The sequence below is a fragment of the Dama dama genome, chromosome 5, assembly GCF_033118175.1.
Source record: "Dama dama isolate Ldn47 chromosome 5, ASM3311817v1, whole genome shotgun sequence".
Lineage (NCBI taxonomy): Eukaryota > Metazoa > Chordata > Mammalia > Artiodactyla > Cervidae > Dama > Dama dama.
The window spans coordinates 131,125,534-131,150,385 of NC_083685.1; the positions used below are offsets into that span (position 1 = coordinate 131,125,534).

Here is a 24,852-nt window from a genome sequence, read left to right on the forward strand (position 1 = left end):
CATCTGTTTTACCGAGGACTAGTCAGGCTCCTTCACACCTTCCCTGAGATAAACCGAAACACCCTGCTCATCCTGGCATTTCCATCATCGGTCTTGCTTCTCACTCTCAGCTGCCTCCCGCCTCCCCATTTAGCATAAAGCACCGTAAGCAGGATGTGAGGGGATGCCAGCTGGGGTGTTTTCATGTTCTAGTTGAGCTCTTGGAGTAATAAGATTTCTTTTGATGAGAAGAACCTTTCTCAGTGGATTAAAAAGAACATTTCCCTGTTTTCTTTCTTGGGAAAAGGGCAATCAAGAATTGCCTTCAGCTTTCAGATAAACACATCAGTCCTCACTCAGACAAAGACTTCTTGCTTTCCCGATGGGATGGGGACTATATAATACAGGCACATTTTAGCAATAACTGTAGAACCTAAGAAATGTCATAGTTATTCAGCAGAGTTTTGCCATATTAACAATGTGAGGGTTGGGTCAGATGGGTGGTGTCAGGTTCAGAGCTTCCGTTCCAGCTGGAAGACAGGCTGGCTCCCAGCTTAGTCACGTGCTAACCTGCGTGACCTCACCTGAGTCTCAGTTTTCTCAAATGGAAAATGGGGCCAGAAATGGTTTCTAACCCAAGTTCCCATGAAGAAGGACTGGAGGCATCACTGTGATTGCCACTGCAGTCCTGTAGTCGCTCAGTCGTGTCCGACTCTTGGCGACCCCCTGGACTCTAGCCTGCCAGGCTCCTCTGTCCATGGGATTTCCCAGGCAAGAATACTGGAGGGGGCTGCCATTTCCTCCTCCAGTCAATATGATCAGGGACCCATAAATTTCTTAATTTTATTATCGCTTTGCTGTGGTGTTGCCAGTAACGCCACTGTTTAGTGACCTGCAGAAAGGCACAAACATTTCAGCTGACTACCACATCTCACTGTACTCATGGCGAAAATACTAACAAGAGTAGATTTAAAAAGTCATTAGATGTGATGTCTACAAAATGAAATGGCTTAATCTCGCCATCGGTAAGATGAAAATCAGCATTTGTTTATTCCAGAATGACTCACACAGCTAAGGAATGCTTGGAATCCCCTGGGTGATACCAAAGGAGATCTTTATAACAACTTGTGCAGAAAACCTTCTACTAAAGCTACTGCAGTAACAACACACAGCAAGACATGATCGCTGGGGCTTGGGCTTGTAAATTTTCTTTCCCCCGAAAGAAGTCAACGGTTGAGCTGCTAATTTAACTCGGTATACTTGCCGTTTTGAATCTTGTTGTTAGGCAGCCTTTTGCTGTTGTTGTTCAGCCACCCAGTTGTATCTGACTCTTCGCGACCCCGTGGACTGCAGCATAAAAGGCCTCCTGGTCCCTCACTGCATCTTGGAGTTCGCCCAAATTCACGTCCCTTGAGGGGCTTCCCCTGGTGGCTCAGACAGTGAAGAATTCGCCTGCAATGTGGGACACCTGAGTTCTATCCTTGGGTTGGGAAGATCCCTTGGAGGAGGGCATGGCAACCCACTCCAGTATTCTTGCCTGGAGAATCCCATGGACAGAGGGGGCCTGATGGGCTACAGTCCATGGGGTCGCAAAGAGTTAGACACAACTGACCGACTAAGTACAGCAAGTGTCCATTGAGTCAGCAATGCCATCCAACCATCTCATCCTCTGACACCTTCTCCTCCTGCCCTCAATCTTTCCCAGCATCAGGGTCTTTTCCAATGAAAAGAAGACCAAAATATTAGAGCTTCAGCATCAGTCCTTCCAATGAACACCCAGGACTGGTTTCCTTCAGGATGGACTGGTTGGATCTCCTTCTGTCCAGGGGCCTCTCAAGAGTCTTCTCCAGCACCACAGTTCAAACAGCATTTAGGTGAAGAAAGATGGAGCACTGCAGAAGAGCTCAGATGGCATCACAAGTACTTCTATCACAAGTGTAGGTGTGTGTCTCCTGCCCTTGTGAAATGTGGTTTGGCCTGGGCTTGCCCAAGTGCACAGGCTGGTTTTACAACATCTGAGTACAAGTGTGCCGTGACTTGGCTGTGTGTGTTGATTCAAATGGTTCGATTTGCCTGATTTTTAAAAATTGAGACTGAAATATTAAAAACCTATTTTATTTATCCACATACTTATCAAACTACGATACTCATCCATAAAAAGACTGGAAAGAAGTGCGTTGAGCTGTGAAGTACAAACCCCTTTGTGCTGAGGTTTCTTTCTTGTTTGCTTTGGTTTTGCTCTGTTTTGTTTAATGTTCTTACCTGAGAAGACTTGGCCAGCTTCTGGGCGTATTCCTTCTCAATCTGCTTCAGCCTGCTGTTGGCCTGAAAGACACACGGACAGGAAGACACACACACACACAGTGACCTGTCAGCCTGGCATCTCTGCACACGCCCGTCACCAGGCACTGGGCCGGCTGCCAGCCGCAACGCCCTTCTGGGGCAGCCAGAAAACCACAGGCCTTGCCTTTGATCTAACGCCAACTATTCATCACTTAAAAAGCAAAAGAGAAAAAAAAGATCTCTCCTGCCAATTATTAGGCAAACACAGACTTCTGTGGAAAGAGAAAGGGAGAAGGAGAGACCGAAATAGATCCAGCAGAAGTGTGCCGGCTCAGAGGTGCAGGGGAAGAGACAGGAAAGAGGAGGAAGAGGAAACCAGGGGAGAGGGGGTGGAGAGGAGGGGGGGGGGCAAATTTAATGCCCTTTCCCTTAGTTTAGAGATGAAAGAACTAGATGGTCCTGACCGAGGCAGAGGGGAGGCTCAGAGGCACTGCGCTGAGGTCGGAGCCCCTGCCCTGCCCTCCTTTCCTGGAGTGACAAGTGCACCTAAATCGCACCGGGTTTGTGCCCGGGTAGTGGGGTGGCCTTCCCAGAACCAGCCCACACCCCGAGAGCGGCTTTCTCTCCTTTGCACTCAAGCTCCGGGCCTGTGTGTGACCCACTCTGCTATCTCTGGGAGCCTCGCATCTCCATTTTATCCTCCCACCCAGGACACCACGGCGAAGGAGTCGGCCTCCCCTCCCACGCACCGTGCAGGCAGCACGCCGGCCCTGTCGGTCTGGCCTTGTGGCCCTCATTCTAGCAGAGGTTTTGGTCATGACTGTCTCATTTCCTCTCTTTTTCCCCAACCCTCCCTCCATCTCCTCTCTCCATCCGCCTGTCTTTCAGCTCTGATGACTAGACCTCTCAGGTTTATCGTCTCTTTTTTCTCATTGTTTCTATTTTCTATTACCTTATCTTTTTGATATTAATATTTTGTACTGATTTCTCAACTTTGGATTTTTAAAAAATTCTGCCACGCTGTTTATATTTCCCAGAGTTCTGTTGTTGTGCTCTGAACAGCACCATCACGCCCCCTTTGATAAGGGCCGAGGAAGCTGAGGTGCAGAGAGGTTCAGTAACCCACCCCAGCGGCACATGCAGGGCATGAGGGAGCCGGACCGGCCCCACAGGGGAGCAGGCCCTGCACCAGCTGGAGCGCTGGCCCAGGGCCTCTCTGGGTCCCACTGCTCCCCGAGGATTAATTTCGTACACACCTGGACACGTCTGTGTGTCCATGCACACACACACATGATTTCTTTCTGCTCTCTAGAGCATCTGTATTTTTTCTTAGTTCCCTTTACAAATTCCATGCTGAGCCAGCCCGTTTTGGTCTGTTTTTCACCTTAGAAATTGCCTTGCATTTGGGGTGACCTTTGGTGTTCTTTCCTATTTAAAGCGCGATCCTCTAGAACGGGCAGGCCCGGGACGGGTGCGCTGGCTCCCGGAATCTCCCATGCCATCATCTGACTGCCCAGCGCTGTGGCCTCGGGTTTACCGCCTGGAGGCGCACACCTGGTGACCAAGGGTTTCAGAAGGGTGCCTCTTAGATGTTCAGGATATTGATTCTTGTACAATTCTGCTTTAATTTTAACCCTGAGCTGTACCTGGGTCTCCTCTCTCATTCCATCTCTCCACGAAGCAAACCAACTCCAAGTGATGGTGTTTGGAGTGAGGCTCAGACGGTAAAGAATCCGCCTGCAATGTAGGAGACACAGGTTCAATCCCTGGGTCGGGAAGATCCCCTGGAGGAGGGCATGGCAACCCACTCCAGTATTCTGGCCTGGAGAATCCCCATGGACAGAGGGGCCTGACGGGCCACAGTCCGTGGGGTCGCACAGAGTCAGACACGCTGAGAAACACCCACACAGCCTCGTTTGGGGGTCACTGGGTTGTGGGCGGAGCTCTCGGGCCCGGATCGGCCCGGTAAGAAGAGGCCCCGCCGGGCCCCCGTGCACAGTCGCAGTGAGAAGGCGCGTGTGTCGGGGGTGGGGGCTCCTGCCCCCCAGCTGCTGGGGGGACGTTTCTGCTCCTGACAAGGCGCCCATGTGGGTCTGTTACAGGACCCGAGCTGACTACACAGCCCTGCGCTTCATGACAAGCTCCCCAGCGCCCTCTGAGGCCCTCCCACCTGGAGCCCCCAGAGAGGCCGGGCCTGGCGGCGGCTGCTCTCCCAAAAACTCAGAGTCCCGACGGCTCCGTGATTGATAAACCACTCTCTACGAAACCGAGGCCGCGGCGAAACTCAAGGTGCATCTGTGTCGGCCAGTACTTTTTAATTTAAAGATGCTTTCATCGATACCTCCAGAGTGTCAAGGTGGGTGTGAGGGGGACCGGTGGTCCACATGCCAGCTGAGTGGGCCCAGTGCCCCGGGGAGCCCAGGAGAGGAGGGGACGGACGGGAGCCGGGGCCGAGGGGTCCAGACTCTGCTACCAAACAACGGAGAGATGGGCTGGAGGTTACAGGGCAAGTGCGGAAAGAAGGGGCTGGGGTTTGTTTGTTTTTCGTAGGAGGACAGCACAGCTGTGTGTAGGAAGAGGGGAGGCCTGACTGTGGAGGGGGCGGAGCCGTGTCCGCGAGTAAAGGACGGGGTGGGCGGTGAGGTCCCTCATCCCCGGTTCGGGGTGCAGAAGGAGAGGTTCCTGGGGACCTCTGCAGGGACAGCAGAGGAGGCTTCTGGGAGATTCCAGGTGTGCGGGCAGGTGTCAACAGTCACCTGGGAAGCCAGGTAGAAAAGAGGCGGAGGGGTCAGTTTGAGCCCCAGGAACCCAAGAAGCATTCTGGCCACTGGAAATCAAGAGTGCTGGCTTTAAAGTGAGGCCAGCTGGTGAGACATGAACACCTCCAGGACCTGCCAGAGCCACAGAGAGCAGAATCAGTACTCTGGGGAATAATGAGACTAACTGAAGAAATAAAATGAACGTATCACCCTTCAAGGTCTTTACTGTTTGAGCCTAAATCACAGCTGCCTGGATTTCTGAACTGCTCTTCAGTTCAGTTCAGTCCAGTCCGGTTGACTCAGTCGTGTCCGACTCTCTGTGACCCCATGAATCGCAGCACGCCAGGCCTCCCTGTCCATCACCAACTCCTGGAGTTTACTCAAACTCATGTCCATCAAGTCGGTGATGCCATCCAGCCATCTCATCCTCTGTTGTCCCCTTCTCCTCCTGCCCCCAATCCCTCCCAGCATCAGGGTCTTTTCCAGTGAGTCAACTCTTCTCATGAGGTGGCCAAAGTATTGGAGTTTCAGCTTCAGCATCAGTCCTTCCAATGAACACCCAGGACTGATCTCCTTTAGGATGGACTGGTTGGATCTCCTTGCAGTCCAAGGGACTCTCAAGAGTCTTCTCCAACACCACAGTTCAAAAGCATCAATTCTTTGGCACTCAGCTTTCTTCACAGTCCAACTCTCACATCCATACATGACCACTGGAAAAATCATATGATTATACAGTGGAAGTGAGAAATAGATTTAAGGGACTAGATCTGATAGACAGTGTCTGATGAACTATGGACAGAGGTTTGTGACATTGTACAGGAGACAGGGATCAAGAGCATCCCCATGGAAAAGAAATGCAAAAAAGCAAAATGGCTGTCTGAGAAGGCCTTACAAATAGCTGTGAAAAGAAGAGAAGCAAAAAGCAAAGGAGAAAAGGAAAGATATTCCATTTGAATGCAGAGTTCCAAAGAACAGCAAGGAGAGATAAGAAAGCCTTCCTCAGCGATCAGTGCAAAGAAATAGAGGAAAACAACAGAATGGAAAAGACTAGAGATCTCTTCAAGAAAATTTGAGATACCAAGGGAACATTTCATGCAAAGATGGGCTCGATAAAGGACAGAAATGGTATGGACCTAAAAGAAGCAGAAGATATTAAGAAGAGGTGGCAAGAACACACAGAACTGTAATCTTCACGACCCAGATAATCACGATGGTGTGATCACTCACCTAGAGCCAGACATCCTGGAATGCGAAGTCAAGTGGGCCTTAGAAAGCATCACTATGAACAAAGCTAGTGGAGGTGATGAAATTCCAGTTGAGCTATTTCAAATCCTGAAAGATGAGGCTATGAAAGTGCTGCACTCAATATGCCAGCAAATTTGGCGCTATGGAAAACAGTGTGGAGATTTCTTAAAAAACTGGACATAGAACTGCCATATGACCCAGCAATCCCACTTCTGGGCATACACACTGAGGAAACCAGATCTGAAAGAGACACGTGCACCCCAATGTTCATCGCAGCACTGTTTATAATAGCCAGGACATGGAAGCAACCTAGATGCCCATCAGCAGATGAATGGATAAGGAAGCTGTGGTACATATACACCATGGAATATTACTCAGCCATTAAAAAGAATTCATTTGAACCAGTCCTAATGAGATGGATGAAGCTGGAGCCCCTTATACAGAGTGAAGTAAGCCAGAAAGATAAAGAACATTACAGCATACTGACACATGTATATGGAATTTAGAAAGGTGATAACGATAACCCTATATGCAGAACAGAAAAAGAGACACAGAAATACAGAACAGACTTTTGAACTTTGTGGGAGAATGTGAGGGTGGGATATTTCAAAAGAACAGCATGTATACTATCTATGGTGAAACAGATCACCAGCCCAGGTGGGATGCACGAGACAAGTGCTCCGGCCTGGTGCACTGGGAAGACCCAGAGGAATCGGGTGGAGAGGGAGGTGGGAGGGGGGATCGGGATTGGGAATACATGTAAATCCATGGCTGATTCATATCAATGTATGACAAAACCCACTGGAAAAAAAAAAAAAAAATATGCCAGCAAATTTGGAAAACTCAGCAGTGGCCACAGGACTGGAAAAGGTCAGTTTTCATTCCAATCCCAAAGAAAGGCATTCCCAAAGAACTCCTCTTAAGTAAGTCTAAAAAGCTCTAGTTTAGCACTGTTGAAATTTTACAGCTCAGTTACGATGCAAACTGCCTCTAAAACACTTCTGAATAATTTTATTCTCAGGATGTACTGACTGTCCATTTTGTTTCCATACATAAAATTAGGCTAGGGTTAATTATTTTAATCTAAATCTTATTTTTACGGCTGTGCTTACTATTTAGAAACGTGATTTTCCAATAATCATCTGTAGTGTGACCTGAACAGATGCAGAATAACAGATGAGAGGACAATCTTGAAACGAGAATGTGGTTTTGCTTTCGCTGCTGTCCTTCGACCTCCGTTCCCTCCGTGGCCTGGCCTCCCACCCCCGGCGCTCAGCTCCCTCTGCTGCTCCTGGCTGCTTTCTCAGCTCACTCTTCTCTGCTCCAGAGTCCAATGTGTTCGTCTACTTTCTCTGTGATTCCCATCAAACTCTTGGGTTTCAAACTCTCCTGGAAAGGAGCACCAAATAACTTTCACAAAAGTGTCCATGGTTAATCATTTTAATTGCTACCTTTTTCCTGCAGGGTATTTTGTCTTAATTCCAAAAGAGTCCTTCATTCCCCACCCCACATCCCCTTTTTTCCCCTCATTTCCTATCATTAGTGGTGAAAGTCCAGGCATTCATGATTTCCAAGAACGTGACCTGAGGAGATGAAAATTACAAGACTCGTCTAGAATATTCATATTCAAGGCAAGCCCAGATCTTATATAGAGGTTTCTTAAAAAATATAATAGCATACATCTTTGAATAATATATTTGTTTTTAGGATTAAAGAGAAAGATGCTTCCCAGAACCCTGAAATGCAGCATAAAGCTCAGTGTATTGTGCAGTGTTTTCTATTCATAAGCTTTGCAGGAATCCACCTGAAGCTTCCTCAAACACTGTGAGTGCGGTTATGGCCGCTGGTGCCAGATGTTAACATGTAACTTGTGTACTGCTCTGCCAACAGAAATATTCAGAGAATTCATAACAAATACTTGTATTTAATATATTTACAGAACTTTCTAACTTGAAAAATCTGTGTTGCACCTCAAAATAAAGGTATAAGTTTAGAAGCATAAATAAAACTCACACTTTACATTTGGCCGGGATAGAGTACCTAGGACTGTATGCAACCTGCCGTGTAAACAGCCAGGAAGTGGGACGAGACGCAGGAAGCACCGCTGTTAGATGTGAGCGGGAGCAGGAAGCACAGGACCGTGCCCCCGGGGAAGGGTGGGGAAACTGGCGAGATAAGCCCAGCACTCGCCCTGCCTTCCTCCAGGAGGCAGATACTGGATCCGACCAATCAAAGATAACCAGACAGAAGAAGGAGCAGGGATATGTGTGCAGGAGAGAAGTCAGGCAACAGACTTAGACCCAGAAGTGACAGGGATGGAGGAATTAGTAGACAAAGATTTTAAAATACTAATTAAAAACAGACCGAAGTATTTAAACAAAAACTTGGAACACAGTGAAGAGAGAAACAGAACTAAAAATGGACTGAACAGCCTAGAGCACAGTAATATATTATCTGAAAGGAAAATTTCACTGGTGGGATAACAGATTTGGCACTATAGAAGATCACTGAATATGAAGAAAAGGCATTTTAAATATCCAAGTGACTGTCAGAGAGACAAAATCTGAACTTAATGACCCCCTGAGACTATGTCATAGCAACTAACATATGTGAAATTGTTTACCAGGAGGAGAAGGTTTGGGAAAATATTTAAAGACATGATTGTGGAAAAACTTCCAATGTGAAGAAAACTATAAACCCACAAGTTGATGATCAATGAACCACAACAATAAAGAAAGACAATGAAAACCAAATCAGATATATCATAATCAAATCGCAAGAATTGAAATAAAGGTAAAATCTTAAAAACATCCAAAAAATGACACATTAAAAAGATAGTTTATTAAAAAAGATAAAGTTTATAATAGCCAGGACATGGAAGCAACCTAGACGTCCATCAGCAGACGAATGGATAAGAAAGATGTGGTACATATACACCATGGAATATTACTCAGCCATTAAAAAGAATACATTTGAATCAGTTCTAATGAGGTAGATGAAAATGGAGCCTATTATACAGAGCCAGAAAGAAAAACACCAATACAGTATTACTAATGCATATAGATGAAATGTAGAAAGATGGTAACGATGACCCCATATGTGAGACAGCAAAAGAGACACAGATGTATAGAACAGTCTTTTGGACTCTGGGAGAGGGCGAGGGCGGGATGGTTTGGGAGAATGGCATTGAAACATGTGAATTATCATATGTGAAACAGATCGCCAATCCAGGTTCAGTGCATGAGACAGGGTGCTTGGGGCTGGTGCGCTGGGACGACCCAGAGGGATGGGGTGGGGAGGGAGGTGGGAGGGGGGTTCAGGATGGACAACACATGCACACCCGTGGCTGACTCATGTCAATGTATGGCAAAAGCACTACAATATTGTAAAGTAATTAGCCTCCAATTAAAATAAATAAATTTATATTAAAAAAATAAAAAATAAATAAAAAAGAAGTGAGGGGAAAAAAAGATAATAAGAGTAAGGATTTTTCATCTGAAACTATACTAGTCAAAAGATAACATAATGAATCTTTACAGTGCCGAAAGCAAAAAATTTGTCAATCTAGAATTGCATACTTAGTGAAAATATCTTTTGAAACTGAAGATGAAATGCAGATGCTTCAATTAAGATCTTGGAAATTGGTCACATCTTTGACAGACAGCAGAGGAAGTGCTCCCTTGGTGGCTCAGCGGTAAAGAATCGCCTGCAATGCAGGAGACGCAGGTTTGATCCCTGGGTCAGCAAGACCCCCTGGAGGAGGACACGGAAACCCACTCCAGTGTTCTTGCCTGGAGAATTCCATGGACAGAGGAGCCTGGAGGACTATAGTTCATGGGGTTGCAAAGAGTCGGACACAACTTACTGATTAAACAACAACAACAACAAATATTTGCATGTACCAGAGTATTTCTGAAATCATTGTTTTCCCTAGAATTTCCAGCTCATCTTTATTAGGGAGTGGTCAATGATAAATTTTAACATGAGATGATTTTTTTTGTAAGCTTTTAAACTGAAAATATTTTTTTAACTTTAAACATTTTTATTTTATATTGGTCTATAGTTGATTTACAATGTCGTGTTAGTTTCAGGTATGTAGCAAAGGTACGTACATTAATATTTAGCTATATATACATATATCCAGTTTTTTCAGATTCTTTCTGTATAGGTTATTACAGAGTACTGAGTAGAGCTCCCTCTCTAGCAGCACAAGATGATTCTCTTTTTTAAATTGAAATAGAGTTGACATACAATATCTTGTTAGTCTCCGGTGTCCTGAAGAATGACCTGATATTTGCATATGTTATGAAATGATCACCATGATGAGTCTAATAATCATCTGTCTCCGTACAAAGTTACTATGAATGAGATCAAGTCCTACTGTTGCATCTAGAACATCTGAATCTTACTTTGAGTCCCAGTTAAGTTCTCAGTTTGAGACAGTCATTACAAGAAAGGGTACTTTAATTAAAGACTCCTTCTTCCTTTCCATCATTATACGCAAATTCTAACTTGAGAAAATGGCAAACTGGTCTAAACTGCAAAACATTAGCAAATGTCATATTTAGTGATTCTTCAATTTTGATTCATTTCTAGAAAATTGATCTAAGTCATTTTATACTGTTGCTTTACCCAGAACCTTAACCTAGTAAATAGAAGCCCTAAGTGTTTTGGTTTTTGTCAATGCCTATTTTTTTTGGTAAGGAGCTATATTCTCTATTAAAGAAGGAAGAAACTAGACAGTTTTGGAAAAGGGCTGTGATATTATTATCAATATCACCATTGATTATCCTCAGTAACTACTGGTGGATCCATTTTCAGAAAAAATGCCCATATTCCTGAACTTGGCCCCATTTGTGAATATGCCAAATGAATACTGGATACATTCTCTACACAGATTTGGTAACTGTGGTCAATACTGTGGACTAAAATGACTGGTCTTCAGGTCTGTGACAGATAACCTAAAGAATAACACGGGGCAGCCAGCTTTCTGCCCTCCCTGTAATTCAAGAGACTCATTTTCCCACCATTGCAACATACATGCTTACGTGGCTAACACCCAGAAGTGATCATATAAGATTTACATGAGTTTTCTTCCCATTACTGAATAAGAATGCAAACTGTGAAACAAGCTTATGAAAATAGTTAAAGAATTAAGATCTAATCATATTTCAAAAGCTCACCCTCAAAGAAGCTCTCTGAAGCACAGGCCACAGAAACTGAAATGCATTTAATACTTGGGCAGAAGTACAAACTTTGAGAAAATGAAGGAGAGAAAAAAAAACTTTATTTTGCTCCAGGGAAGAAGCAGCTATTCTCTGATGTGCAAAAAAGAATTTATCATCAAAGACCAAATGTAAATGGGGCCAATTAATTTTTTTAAGATTCTCTACCTTCTATAATATTTTTATGTCTTCACTTATACTTTATGCCAAAATCTAATGTTGCATGATTTGACAAATAAAGAAAATGACTACTGTATTTAACAAGTTTCAGCATATACATTTTAAATATACTTACTAGATCTATATGTGAGTAGCACAGTCATTGGCATGGCACTTTCAGGAAGCAGGGAGAAGATCTATTTCAAACATGTGACTTCAGACATCAAAACATGTTAAAATGATTCTACTTGAATTATTGGTCAAGCAATCAATTATTTCAAGTAAGCTTTGAATCTAGGAGTTAGATGTCCTGACTTGGCATACTCATAGATCCCATTAATGTTTTACTTATTTCAGAAAATTTTCTACTTTTTGCCTCACTTGTATAATGTAATGAATATTAGTAGGAAATTTATAAAACAATGTATTTACAGGAAGTTGCTACATTAGGTTTGCAGAAAGTTCAATTTAAAGCAGTAATCTCGACACTTAACAAACGCTCTAGTCCCTTTCACAGATAATTCGGAAGTTCAGAAAGATGTTGAGAGGGCACTCTTGAGATTTAGTCATTAGATCTTCATTATTAAAAATGGCTTAGCGCCTGTGTAGTTTTATGTAGTTTTCCAGGGTTGCCAGTACTGAGAGATTTACCACACCAATTCACTGAAAAATAGCATCTGAAACGTTTGGCAACAAGGAGTATGGTGCCAAGGCTCCCGTTTGGTCTGCACACAGAGGTCGTCTTCATCAACTCCAGCTGCTCCGGCCGACGAGGCCACAGCTGCCAAACGGTGCGCGGTGGAGCACGCTCGTTACCAGCACCAGCTCTGACCTTAAACCAGCGTGGGTGGTGTGAGCACAGGCAGAGCATCTACCTTCCCTGGCCATGACTTTATAATGTGCATGTGAAGTGGACAACAGAGATTAAACTGGACTGAGGTTAGCCATGCAGGTGCGGTGGATGTTCAGGACAGCGAGTGAGCAGAGGGCGGTGAGTCGGTCCCGCAAGGAGGACCAAGACCAGCTCTTCATGGAGGAGCAGGAAAACCACAGGGGAAGGAAGAGTGAGCAGGAGGAGAAGCCGGCAGACCGAAGACTCAGGGCAGGGTGAGCCGGCCGAGCGGTGCTGACGGCTGAGGCAAGCTGCGTCCTCCAATGGATGAAGTGGAAACAAGATGGAGCTGAGCGACCGCTGAGCTTACAGACCGGCAGTGCCAGGTATCAGGAGAGCAGCCCGCCAAATTGGGCTTTTGTGGGCAACTCTCCTAGTATGTGCGCGAGTTTGCTTAGTTGTGTCCAACTCTTTGAAACTCCATGCGCTGTAGCCCGCCAGGATACGCTGTCCAAGGGATTCTCCAGGCAAGAATACTGGAGTGGGTTGCCATGCCCTCCTCCATGGGATCTTCCCAGACCTATGTCTCCTGCATTGGCAGGCAGGTTCTTTACCACTGAACCAACTCTTCTCACTCTTCCTCATTCTTCCACTTCAAGTCCATAAAAATAACTACTTGCCTCTGATTCTTTACTAAGGAAGCAATTTTCTTTCTGAATTGTCCCCAAGTCTGGAGCACTCTGTGGCTTTTGACATTGCTAATGACTTTTATTTGTCAACACTTATAATAATGGACACATACAGGACACAATATTTTGTGTGTTTATGAAACACGATAAAGAACCCTCCTGAAATGACCACACAACTTAACATCCCGCACTGCAGACGCCAGCACATCCTCCTGGCCCACTGCACCTCCTCGCTCCTGAGGATCAGCAACTCTTGGATGTTATTTACTGCCTGATTTAGAAAATAGTACCTGTGTAAGTACTTTACCTTATCACTTAGCTTTACTATTTCTATTTTATACAAATAACCATGCTCTACGTAATTTCCCAAAACAGACTTTCTCACACAACACTGTTCCCAAGATTCATTCTCGATGTTTCATTTGCAGCTGTGTTTCCTTCATTTTCACAGCTTTAGTCTATTATAATTCATCTGTTAAGGGGCACTTGAACTTTCCCAGTTTCCTCCTCCAATAGCTGTGCTGGTGTGGACAGTCCAGTACACGTCTTCTGGTGTGTATTTATGAATTTCTGGGGCATATGCTAATGAGCTGAACTGACAGTTCATAAATCAAATGTTAATCTCTACAGGATAATGCCACCGACATTTTGTATCCTCACCACAGTATATGCACTCTTTTTCTTCCATACTTTCAATCACACTTGGTGCTGTCAATTTCCTATTTTTAATAATAACTTTCAGTTCAATTCAGTTCAGTCTCTCAGTCGTGTCTGACTCTTTGCGACCCCATGGACCGCAGCACGCCAGGCCTCCCTGTCCATCACCAACTCCCGGAGTTTACCCAACTCATGTCCATTGAGTCGGTAATGCCATCCAACCATCTCATCCTCTGTCGTCCCCTTCTCCTCCTCTTTCAATCTTTCCCAGCATCAGTATCTTTTCAAATGAGTCAGCTCTTTGCATCTGGTGGCCAAAGTATTGGAGTTTCAGCTTCAACAGCTTTAGTAATATATAATTACTTCACATTTCATGAAGTTCACACTTTAATCTGCACAAGTCAGTGTTTCTTAGTGTATTCGTACAACTCTATCTCGATCACCACTGCTAAATTCCAGGACATTTCCATCACCTCAAAAAGAAACCCCACACCCACTCGTGGTCAGGTCCTCCCCCGAAGCCCCTGGCAACCACTGATTTCTTTCTGTCTCTATGGATTTCCCACCCAGGTCACAGCATATAAGTGGAGTCTCACCACAGAGGGCTGCTGTGTCTGGCCTGTTTCTCTTAGCTCGCTTTTGTTGTGGCGTGCGTCAGGCAAACAGTACCCCATCGTGTGGACGCACCACACTTGTCTATCTCCTTGTCAGCTGGTGAACGTGGGAGATGTTCAGTGTTACTGGCGTACAGTTGCTCATTAACTCTCAACATCTTTCAGTCTTTTCTGGATCTCCGGCCCTAGTCCTCAGTTCCTTTCTTGTGTATGTGTGCCTTCTCCTTATTTTTCCAATTAGTCTTCCAGAAAGTCTGTGTTTTCTAGCCTTCCAAAAGGATCAAATTTTGATTTTACTGCACTACAACAAACTCTGGAAAATTCTTAAAGAGATGGGAATACCAGACTCCTTATCTGCCTCTTGAGAAATCTGTATGCAAGTCATGAAGCAACAGTTAGAAATGGACATGGAACAGACTAGTTTCAAATAGGGAAAGGAGTACATCAAGGCTGTATATTGTCACCCTGCTTATTTAACTTATATGCAGCGTACATCATGAGAAACATTGGGCTAGATGAAGCACAAACTGGAATCAAGATTGCTGGGAGAAATATCAATAATCTCAGATAAGCAGATGACACCACCCTTATGGCAGAAAGTGAAGAGGAACTAAAGAGCCTCTTGATGGAAGTGAAAGAGGAGAGTGAAAAAGTTGGCTTAAAGCTCAACATTCAGAATACTAAGATCATGGCATCCAGTCCCATCAATTCATGGGGAAACAGTGGGAACAGTGACAGACTTTATTTGTTGGGGTTCCAAAATCACTGCAGATGGTGACTGCAGCCATGAAATTAAAAGACACTTGCTCCTTGGAAGGAAAGTTATGACCAACCTAGATAGCATATTAAAAAGCAGAGACATTACTTTGCCAACAAAGGTCCGTCTAGTCAAGGCTATGGTTTTTCCAGTAGTTGTGTATGGATGTGAGAAAGAAAACTAAGTGCCAAAGAATTGATGCTTTTGAACGCGGTGTTGCAGAAGACTCTGAGAGTCCCTTGGACTGCAAGGAGATCAAACCAGTCCATCCTAAAGGAGAGCAGTCCTGAATATTCATTGGAAGGACTGAAGCTGAAGCTGAAACTCCAATACTTAGGCCACCTGATGTGAAGAACTGTCTCATTTGAAAAGACCCTGATGCTGGGAAAGATTGAGGGCATGAGGAGAAGGGGACGACAGAGGATGAGATGGTTGGATGGCATCACAGACTCAATGGACATGAGTTTGAGTAAGCTCCGGGAGTTGGTAATGGACAGGGAGGCCTGGCCTGCTGTGGTCCATGGGGTCGCAAAGAGTCAGACACGACTGAGCGACTGAACTGAACTTACTCACTTTTTATTAAACTGTCTGCCTCCCTTGGCATCCACGACACTTATCTCCTTTTGATTCTTCAGACGCCTCTCTGGTAACTGCTTATTGGTCTCTGCTGACTTTAAATGAGAACTGCCCCATGCCATCTGCTCTTCCCTAGCTAAGCCCTCTTTTTAAAAGTCCACTCTTAGAGCTTTAAGTCCCCTGTTTGTTGGGGTGAGTTCCTGCTCTCTCTTTCTACTGCTCTGTCCCTTGCACCCACATCCAGACTCAGTCCAGCCGCAGGGTAGCCCCCTCTCTGAGCTGTCTCATGGGCACTGAATCAACGTCCCAGCTAACCTCAGTCACATCACCTTCCCTGAGTCTGCTCCTCCCTCAGCTTGTTAGCCGCACCACCACTGAGTCTCCCAAATCAGAAACACAAGAGTTTCCCAGAATCCTCTTCTCTCACCCTTGATTGTCTTACCGATTTTCACTTCCAGGTCTTCACCATTCCTCCCCTGGATTTTACACCAGCCTTTTCACCGGTCTCTCCTGCTCTACCTTTTTCTGTCTGGCCTCCATGCTCCTCCTGGTGTTGTACATGAACTGCAGGGATGATCCCAACGCCCAGCCACTCTGCAGGCTTAAGCTCTCCAGTCTCCGCTCCTGCAATTCCTTGCACAGAAGTTGTAGTAAACATACGGCTCAGGCCATTCTCTGAAAACTGTATTTGCTTTGGGTTTTTCACAGTGATGGTCTAAAACAGTGGCTCAAACCTGGGCACCTTGGGCTTATGAAGCATCACGATGGTATCAGAGGACACAGGAAAAAGCCTGAGAAGTCCTCGGTTCCCAAAGATAGAATCTATAGAACGACAGAATGCTTTCTGTGGAAGCCCTTCCACACACACTCCCTTACAGAGGATGAGTTCTTCAAACTGTTCAGTTTCCCCAACAAGGCCACTGTGGTGTCACCACCAAGCTGCCCATCTTGGCCTGACCCCCAGCTTGGGGACCCCCTGATGCACTCGCTCACCAACTGGCCTTTAATTTCCTTTCAGACCAAAATCAGCATCGCAGGCCATCATACCTCTATCCCACCCACACGTTACCCTGGCCCTGCTTGGAACGGGGAGGTCTGAATCCTCGTATCAGTTTCGGGGTGTGACCTGTCTACATCTAATGTCAGACTGATTTATTATTGTACTAGTGTAAATCTAAATTTCACTAGAGGAAAATATATCAATAAAAGGATAACAAGAAGAAACAAAATAAGAAACCAAAATCGTGACAAATAATTTTGCAAACCTTAAATGTCTGTGAATAATCTACAGCATTGAGAAGTACTTCCCCAAACAGGATTACAATGAAGGAACAGATTAGGAGAAATGATATCAGTGTGAAAGAAAAAGATATTATTTGAAGTCAGAACCACCAGGAGCTTAGGACCTAGGAATCTGCATTAAAAGCTCTCCTGTTGACTCTGATAATCAGCCCATTTGGGAACCACTGGTCTAGCTAACTGAGGATGTGACTGAGGGCTCTTTCTTAGATAAAAGCACTGGGACCATAATTTATATAAAGCATACAGTTACTGCTCACCATGCTCCATCTCGTTTCTACTGTGATGTTTTTTTGGTAAAAAGAACCCAATAAGTTTAGATTGGTTGTTTCAAATGAATGAATAGCATCAACTTTGATAACCCTGAAAGGGTTTCTATGGTAACACAGAACAAAGGTAATAACCACCAGTTCAGCTCACCAAGGTCTAAATAATCAACGTTGCTTAGCGATCTTAAGCTGGCTTACTTTTAATGGTTTTAAATGCAGTAAAAAGCACAACGGTCAGTTCCAAGGAGTCAGGCAATATTACTCCTAGAGTATATAACTAATTATGTGCTAACCCCAAACAAATATAGACTGGAATATATGGTTTACTCATGAAAGCAATTAAAATACATAGATATAATTTACACTGAGTCCACCAACCTGGCATGTAATTATCTATCTAATTCAAACCACGCAGTTAGGTGTTAGAATTTAACGTCCCTGAACTAAATACAAATATGGAAAGTCATTTTGGGATTTGACGCTCATTCATTTTCAACCAAATATCCACAAATTCATTTTAAATGCACACAAGAACTGCAACAGCTTCACCTAAATCAGTTTTCTACAAGTTAAACATCCCTCCTACACTCAGATGTGATTGTGGAACGACTTTGATCTTTATTCCCAAATTTATTGCTCCGTGTAATCCATGACAAAATATAATGTGATTTACTGTATCTCTATATGACAGCCCAGCAGCTGACAGAACTTAATAATTTAGCATAAGAAACAAACCTTCTGGCACCAAAGCACACAGATCATAATGGGGGCTTGTTCGTATCAGTTTACAGTGCAGCCTATACAAGCTGACACTGAGAACTTCAAAACAATTCTCTTTTTTTTGTGAGCATTTAATGAAGGAGGTTTTTATGCCTTAAACATGCTTTGTAGCTGCAAGCAAAAATTTTGGAACATTTTGCTTTTGTTCTCATTAAAACAATGAGGGATTAGTCGCATGCTAATGTTCTTTTCTCAGAGAAAAGGACTCAGTTTCATTTAATTTGAAGCAAATGAAGAACACAAACATGGGAATCTATAAACCAAATTTATATTTGGTTATTGTATACAAAAAGGATAGATTATATAATTGAGCACTATATATAATGAAGACAGCTACAATATAGAAAAAGAATAGATTAGATAATCAGGCACTCAATCAGGCAGTCAAAACCTGTCTTCAGAACTGAAGTTTATCTGTGAACTCGGGTCTGCACTCGGGGCAGGAAGTGTCAGGGCAGATGGGCCTCAGGTCTCTCTCAGCATCTCCAGGATCCATCTGACTGCTTTGCGGAGGGTCATGGTGGCTCTCCCGGTGGGGGCTGTGACGGGCCTGGGGGTCTCACACTCCTGAAGGAGGTGGCCAAGAGTGGAGGATGCTCCCAGATCCCTTGCCCAGCCCCCGGAGATGACGAGTTGGTGTCTGAATACGGAGCCTGGCCGCGAGGTCTGGCCGGGCTTCCAAAGCAGGGATCTCTGGAGTCTCACTCATTTCCTAGCGCTGGGGTTCTCGACAGAATACCCACCCTGCCCCTACCTGTGGGTCTTCAGGTATTTGTCGGCCTATGACTCAATCAAGGTGAAGCTACTTCTTGTCACCTCTCTGGGGTATTTGGTTATAAAAGACAAGTTATATTCGGTTTAGTTGTTTAGTCGTGTCCGACTCTTTGTGATCCCACAGACTGTAGCCCACCAGGGTCCTCTGTCCATGGAATTCTCCAGGCAAGAATACTGGAGTGGATTGCCATTTCCTTCTCCAGGGGATCTTCCCCACCCAGGGATTGAACCTGGGTTTCCTCCATTGTCAGGCAGATTCTTTACCAACTGAGACACCAGAGAAACCCAAGTTACATCTCCATCACTTCAATTCAGAACTTTGACACCCAGTGTCTTCTTACAGGTATTTGAATGAAAGATTCTTATCAAGGTGAGTTACCACTGGGACATCCAAGACACGATCCACGCGCTGCTGCTAACTGGCTGAACCCACCATGGGTCACAGTCTGAGCCCCCGCTCTTCAAGTGCAGAAACGCAATGTCGCCGGAGCCCCCCAGGGGGAGGAGTATCTAATGTGCAGACAAAAGCCACAGCAGAATCAGGTTCTAGAGCATATTTTCTGTTACCCTGTGTTCTATCCTTTCTTACATCTCCTTCAGGTCTGCACATTACCTTGCTCACATTCTAAACCAGCATCTTGACATGCTCAGCACCTATCATTTGTCACACACACTCAGCCCTAGTTCTGTAATCTCACAACAGAACTTGGAAAAACTCCAAGAATTCCTACTGTCTCTTGTTTGGAAAGATTATAGTTAATTGCTTCAGAGTCCAAAGCTACTAAAATCCTTGAAGAGCTTTTCTGATGAACTGTATGATTGGTTTTCAATCCACCCCAAATGAAGAACAAATAATACCTTATATGCAAATGTACCGCGAGCCAGGCTTCATTCTGGAGTGTGTCAGTGGACCCTCAATCTCCTAAAATGACCATGAGCCTTCTGAATGTTTAAATACAAAAAAGTCAAAAGACGTGAACTAAATAATTTACTAGCCAAGGCAGGCAGAAACTAAATTTAAAAATTTTCCTGATTGGTCAAAGGTATAATACAAATGTTTTAACCCAAAATATACTCAAAAGCTATTCCCCTCCACTTGATTTACAAACTTTAAATATATTTGGTATTTAAATATATACCAAAATAAATTTGGTATTTAACTCTGCAGTGTTGCTTCTTCTTTATTTTGAAGTGAAAAAGTAAAAAAAAAAATGTTTTCTTTGCATAACCTCCTAAAAAAATGTGTTTGCCCTTTTCTTCTACATTTGACATGGAATCTGCAGCTGCCAACAGGAGATCTTCAGGAATATACACCAAGAAGAAGCGCCACATCCTTCACGGCTTGGACCGAAGCTCCTAACCCTCCCTGTGATTTACCCCACCTCCTCCCAGGTAGACACCGCCCCTGGCTGCATCCACTCTCCGCTTCTCCCACTCAACTCTGACTTCAGAGCCAGACACCCAGGGTTTGGCCAAATCAAAGTGTCTCAGGTCAAGGAATGTGGATTTTATTCTGGGATGCCTAAGAGGCTTAGGAGCAGGCAGTGAGATGAACAGCTGTCACGGGGGAGATGAGCCCTCAGGACCACCGGAAGGAACCAGAGGAGCAGAGCAGGAAGCTGAGCGACAGTCAGGACTTTTGCTTCCAGTCCTGATGCAGCTACAAGTGGCGAGGAGACAGAGGAGTGAAGGGGGTTATCCTGGCCTCGGGCCTCTTTTTGAAGGAGAAAGTTGCATTAGGGAAACCCAGAACATTAAACCAAAGGAGATGACGGCCTTTGAACTCTTCACATGTTTATCTACCTGTCTACCATGTCTTTCACAAACATGTGGGCACCCAACCGCTGACACACTTCAAGTGGATTTTCCTATAGAAATCCTTCATTTAAAGACATTTAATTTTGATGTATTTTTCAGAGTGCGGCGGGGACAAATGAAAGATGCATTGAGAGATGTGACTACCGGTGAACCACAAACGACCCTCAGGACTGAGGGCTGGAGCCGCCCCGCGTGGAGGTGATGGCCTCTCTCACAGCTGCTCCCCCCCGCGCCGTGCTCCCTTCTCAGAATTATCGATCGCCGTGGCTTCCATAACCCGTTGTCGTTTTTAAACAGATGTAATCTACTCACCATCGTGTTCACCCTGTTCAGATGTCCAGGGCAACAGCCTGTACTATGTTCACAAAGCTGTGCAAGTGTGTGTGAGTGCAGAGTGTTTTCTGCCCCAAAGGCGGCGCTGCACCATTAGCCGCCAATCTCCACCCCCTCTCAGGCCTCGGAGACCCCGAGCCTACCTTCTGTCTCTGTGAATTTGTCTGTTCTGAATATTTCATACAAATGGAATAAGATGATGTGTGTTTTTTAGTGTCTGCCTCTTCTCACGTGCACAATATTTTCAAGGCTTATCCATCTTGTAGCAGGCATCAGTAATTCATTCCTTTTATGACTAAATAACATCCCATTGTATGGATATACCACATCTGTCCATTTATCACCATTAGGTGGGAACGGAGTTGTTTCTACTTTGTGACCACTGCAAATAAATGTTGCTATGAACATTTATGTATAGGTTTTTGCATGAACATGTGTTTTCAGTTCTCTTGGGATGTACTTAGGAGTGGGATTGAGGGGTCCTTGGTAATGTGATGGGCTTCCCTTGTGGCTCAGCAGTAAAGACTGCCTGCAATGCAGGAGACCTGAATTCGATCTCTGGGTTGGGAAGATCCTCTGGAGGAGGGCTTGGCAACTCACTCTAGTACTCTTGCCTAGAGAATGCCATGGACAGAGGAGCACGGCAGGCTGCAGTCCATGGGGGTCACACAGAGTCAGAAATTACTGAAGTGACTAAGCAGCAGCATGGTAATTCTATGCTTAACCTTTTGAGATTGATGCTTTCACACTGTGGTGCTGGAGAAGACTCTTGAGTGTTCCTTGGACAGCAAGGAGATCAAACCAGTCCATCCTAAAGGAAATCAACCCTGAATAGTCATTGAAAGGACTGATGCTAAAGCTGAAGCTGCAATACTTTGGTCACCTGCTGGGAAGAGCCGACTCATTGGAAAAGACCCTGATGCTGGGAAAGATTGAGGGCAGGAGAAGGAGACGACAGAGGATAAGATGGTTGGATGGTATCACCAAGTCAATGGACATGGGTTTGAGCAAACTCTGGTGATGGTGGAGGACAGGGAGGCCTGGCGTGCTGCAGTCCATGGGGTCACAAAGAGTCGGACACGACTGAGCAGCTGAACAACAACAACAGTGACAAGAGAACACCCAGCACGCCGCCGTTTTTAGAAAATATCCTGTAAAAAGGTTACGTTACATGAGAATGTTTTCAGGATATTAACCACATTACATACTGTCTTCTTCACTGAGGAAAAAAATAGTGAAAGTGTTAGTTGCTCAGTCATGTCCAACTCTTTGCGACCCCATGGACTGCAGCACGCCAGGCCTCCCTGTCCTCCACCATCTCCCGGAGTTTGCTCAAACCCATGTCCATTGAGTCAGGGATGCCATCCAACCGTCTCATCCTCTGTCACCTGTTGCCTCCTTCTCCTCCTGCCCTCAATCTTTCTAAACATCAGGGTCTCTTCCAATGAGTCGGCTCTTCCCAGCAGGTGGCCAAAGTACTGGAGCTTCAGCTTCAGCATCAGTCCTTCCAATGAATATTCAGGATTGATTTCCTTTACATGAAGAACGCCTAGTAAGTTTTTCTCTGAAGATTTCAATTCCAGGAATTTGAACAAGTGACTTTTAAAACTGTATTGCGTTGAATCTTTTTTTTTTTGCATTGAATCTTGTTCTAATTGTGATGCTCTCTTGACATTTGTTCCTAAAAGATGTAGAGTCAAATTCAGTTTCCCCTCAAAGAGGCAGACAAACCTAGCATTCATTGTTTTTTCACAAACCTGACCTCCAGCTTCATGTTGTTTCCTTTTATTTCCCTCTAGATTTGATTCCTTACTCTAAAAAAAACTTGCATATAAAAAGCCATCTTAGAGTTTCTAATATTTTCTCCCTAAAGAAGTGAAAAAGTAAAAATGGAAAAAAAGCACCACCTTCAGTGAAATTAAAGCCAGAAAATGCCAGTACTTCAAAGGAACTCTGAGCGAAAAAAATGCAGGCAAGGTTCACCAGTGGATGATAAAGAAGTAGAAGAAAGTCTGGGGAGATACAGGGTATGCACACAGACTCGAGTATCTCCTCAAGACAGCTTACATGTCACAGAGGGAACAGTGACTACAACAGAGAACCCGGCAGGCACCACCTAACCGGGCGACCGGTGTTAAAGTCAGCAGTGACACAGCGTCTGGATATCACCGATGCCACGCACTTGTGCACGACACCAGCTCCGTAGGATTCCCACAAAAAACACAGGCCCTCAGTCTGATCATGAAGCAACATAAAATAAATCCAAAGTGAAAAACATTATACAAAATAACTGATACTACTCAAAAGTGACAAGGTCGTGAAAAATAAGGCAAGACTGAGAAAGTGTCATGTATTGGAGGAGATGAAAAAGACCTGGCAGCTAAGTACAACGGGAGACCCTGGGTTGAACCCTGGGACAAGAGAAGGGGAACATCAGTGGGAAACTGGAGAAAGTCAAAGAGGGTCTGCAGTTATTAACCAGTATAAATATAAACTATCTTCTTGGCGTTAATTTCCAGGTTTCCATGGTCACACCAACAGTAAGTAAGATGCTGACCTGGGGAGAAGCTGAGTGATAGACGCATGGAAATTCTCTGCACTTTTTAGCAACTTTGTAGTAAGTGTAAATAGAAAGTTTTAAAAGCTTTACAAAGTCATCTTCTACCTTTTTAATAAGTAGAGTTTTCATAATTACTGCTTGACATCCCCCCAATATGTTCTGAGCTCTTTGCTTGCCATTTTCCGTCCCAATGGACTGCCTCAGAAATTTGTATCTAGTGTCAATTCAAAGATCATCTTCTCCATAAAACAGTCCCTGATTATCACAGACCTCAGATTTCCAGCGTTGTACCTAAGCTAGAATTTCATCATGCAGACATACACAGTTTTAGATAGACTGTCAGACAGGGCTTAGCGACCAAACCATCACCATCACCACACAGTCAGGTTCATTTATGCTTGTATTTCTCACTATCACCACCATGAAAAGCTTCCCTGGTGGCTCAGATGGTAAAGCGTCTGCCTGCAATGCGGGAGACCCGGGTTCAATCCCTGGGTCAGGAAGAGCCCCTGGAGAAGGAAATGGCAGCCCACTCCAGTGCTCTTGCCTGGAAAATCCTATGGACGGAGAAGCCTGGTAGGCTACACCACCAGGTCGCAAAGAATCTGAAACAACTGGGCAACTTCACTTTCTCTTTCACTTTCCACTATAACAACAGCTCCCAGGAAACGGGGGAGGTTTACGTTCCTCCCCCTGGTCAGCACTGAGCTAAGTGTATGGTAAATGCCTGATAGATACAGGCTGACTCATTCACCCACAGACTCAGGAAGCTGAAGCTTTGGGGGTTCACACCACCTGTTCATTCCCTCCTTTGACTAGGTGGGCCATGAGTTATGGCCAAGGATGACAGTTCTAATACTTTCTCATTCACCAGAAGTCTCTAAAATGTAGGGGGCTTCCTTCAGTTTAATAAGGTGATCTGGGTCTAATAAACACCATAATCTATACTGGAATTTTAACAATTAACAGAACTAGAGGCCTAAATTATAAATCTTTAAAATCATATTTTAAAATCTGTTAAAATTCCTCACCCAATAATAACAGGAAATGTATAATAATAAAAGCAACGTCACAAATAAGACTCAAAGCCACTGAGGTTTTATGAGGTATTTTCCACGACCCAGCACTGCTTCCTTAGACTGTCCGAGGGTGTCTACTGAGCTGCTGAATTCGTGCAGTGGGAGCAAACGTCTGTTCTCTTTGCCAAGAAAATACCATAGATGAATATTAAAAACAGCTCTGTT

General features: G+C 44.6%; 1 protein-coding gene across 3 annotated transcripts in view; it reads right to left on the reverse strand.

Annotated features, from left to right (window-relative positions):
- Positions 1–24,852, reverse strand: part of CEP112 (centrosomal protein 112) — a 309,494-nt gene that overhangs the window by 64,042 nt on the left and 220,600 nt on the right. For all 3 annotated transcript variants that reach the window (XM_061145040.1, XM_061145039.1, XM_061145038.1), the window contains one exon: positions 2,242–2,304. In XM_061145040.1, the coding sequence (XP_061001023.1) occupies positions 2,242–2,304 (63 nt within the window). The remainder of the gene's footprint in view (positions 1–2,241; positions 2,305–24,852) is intronic.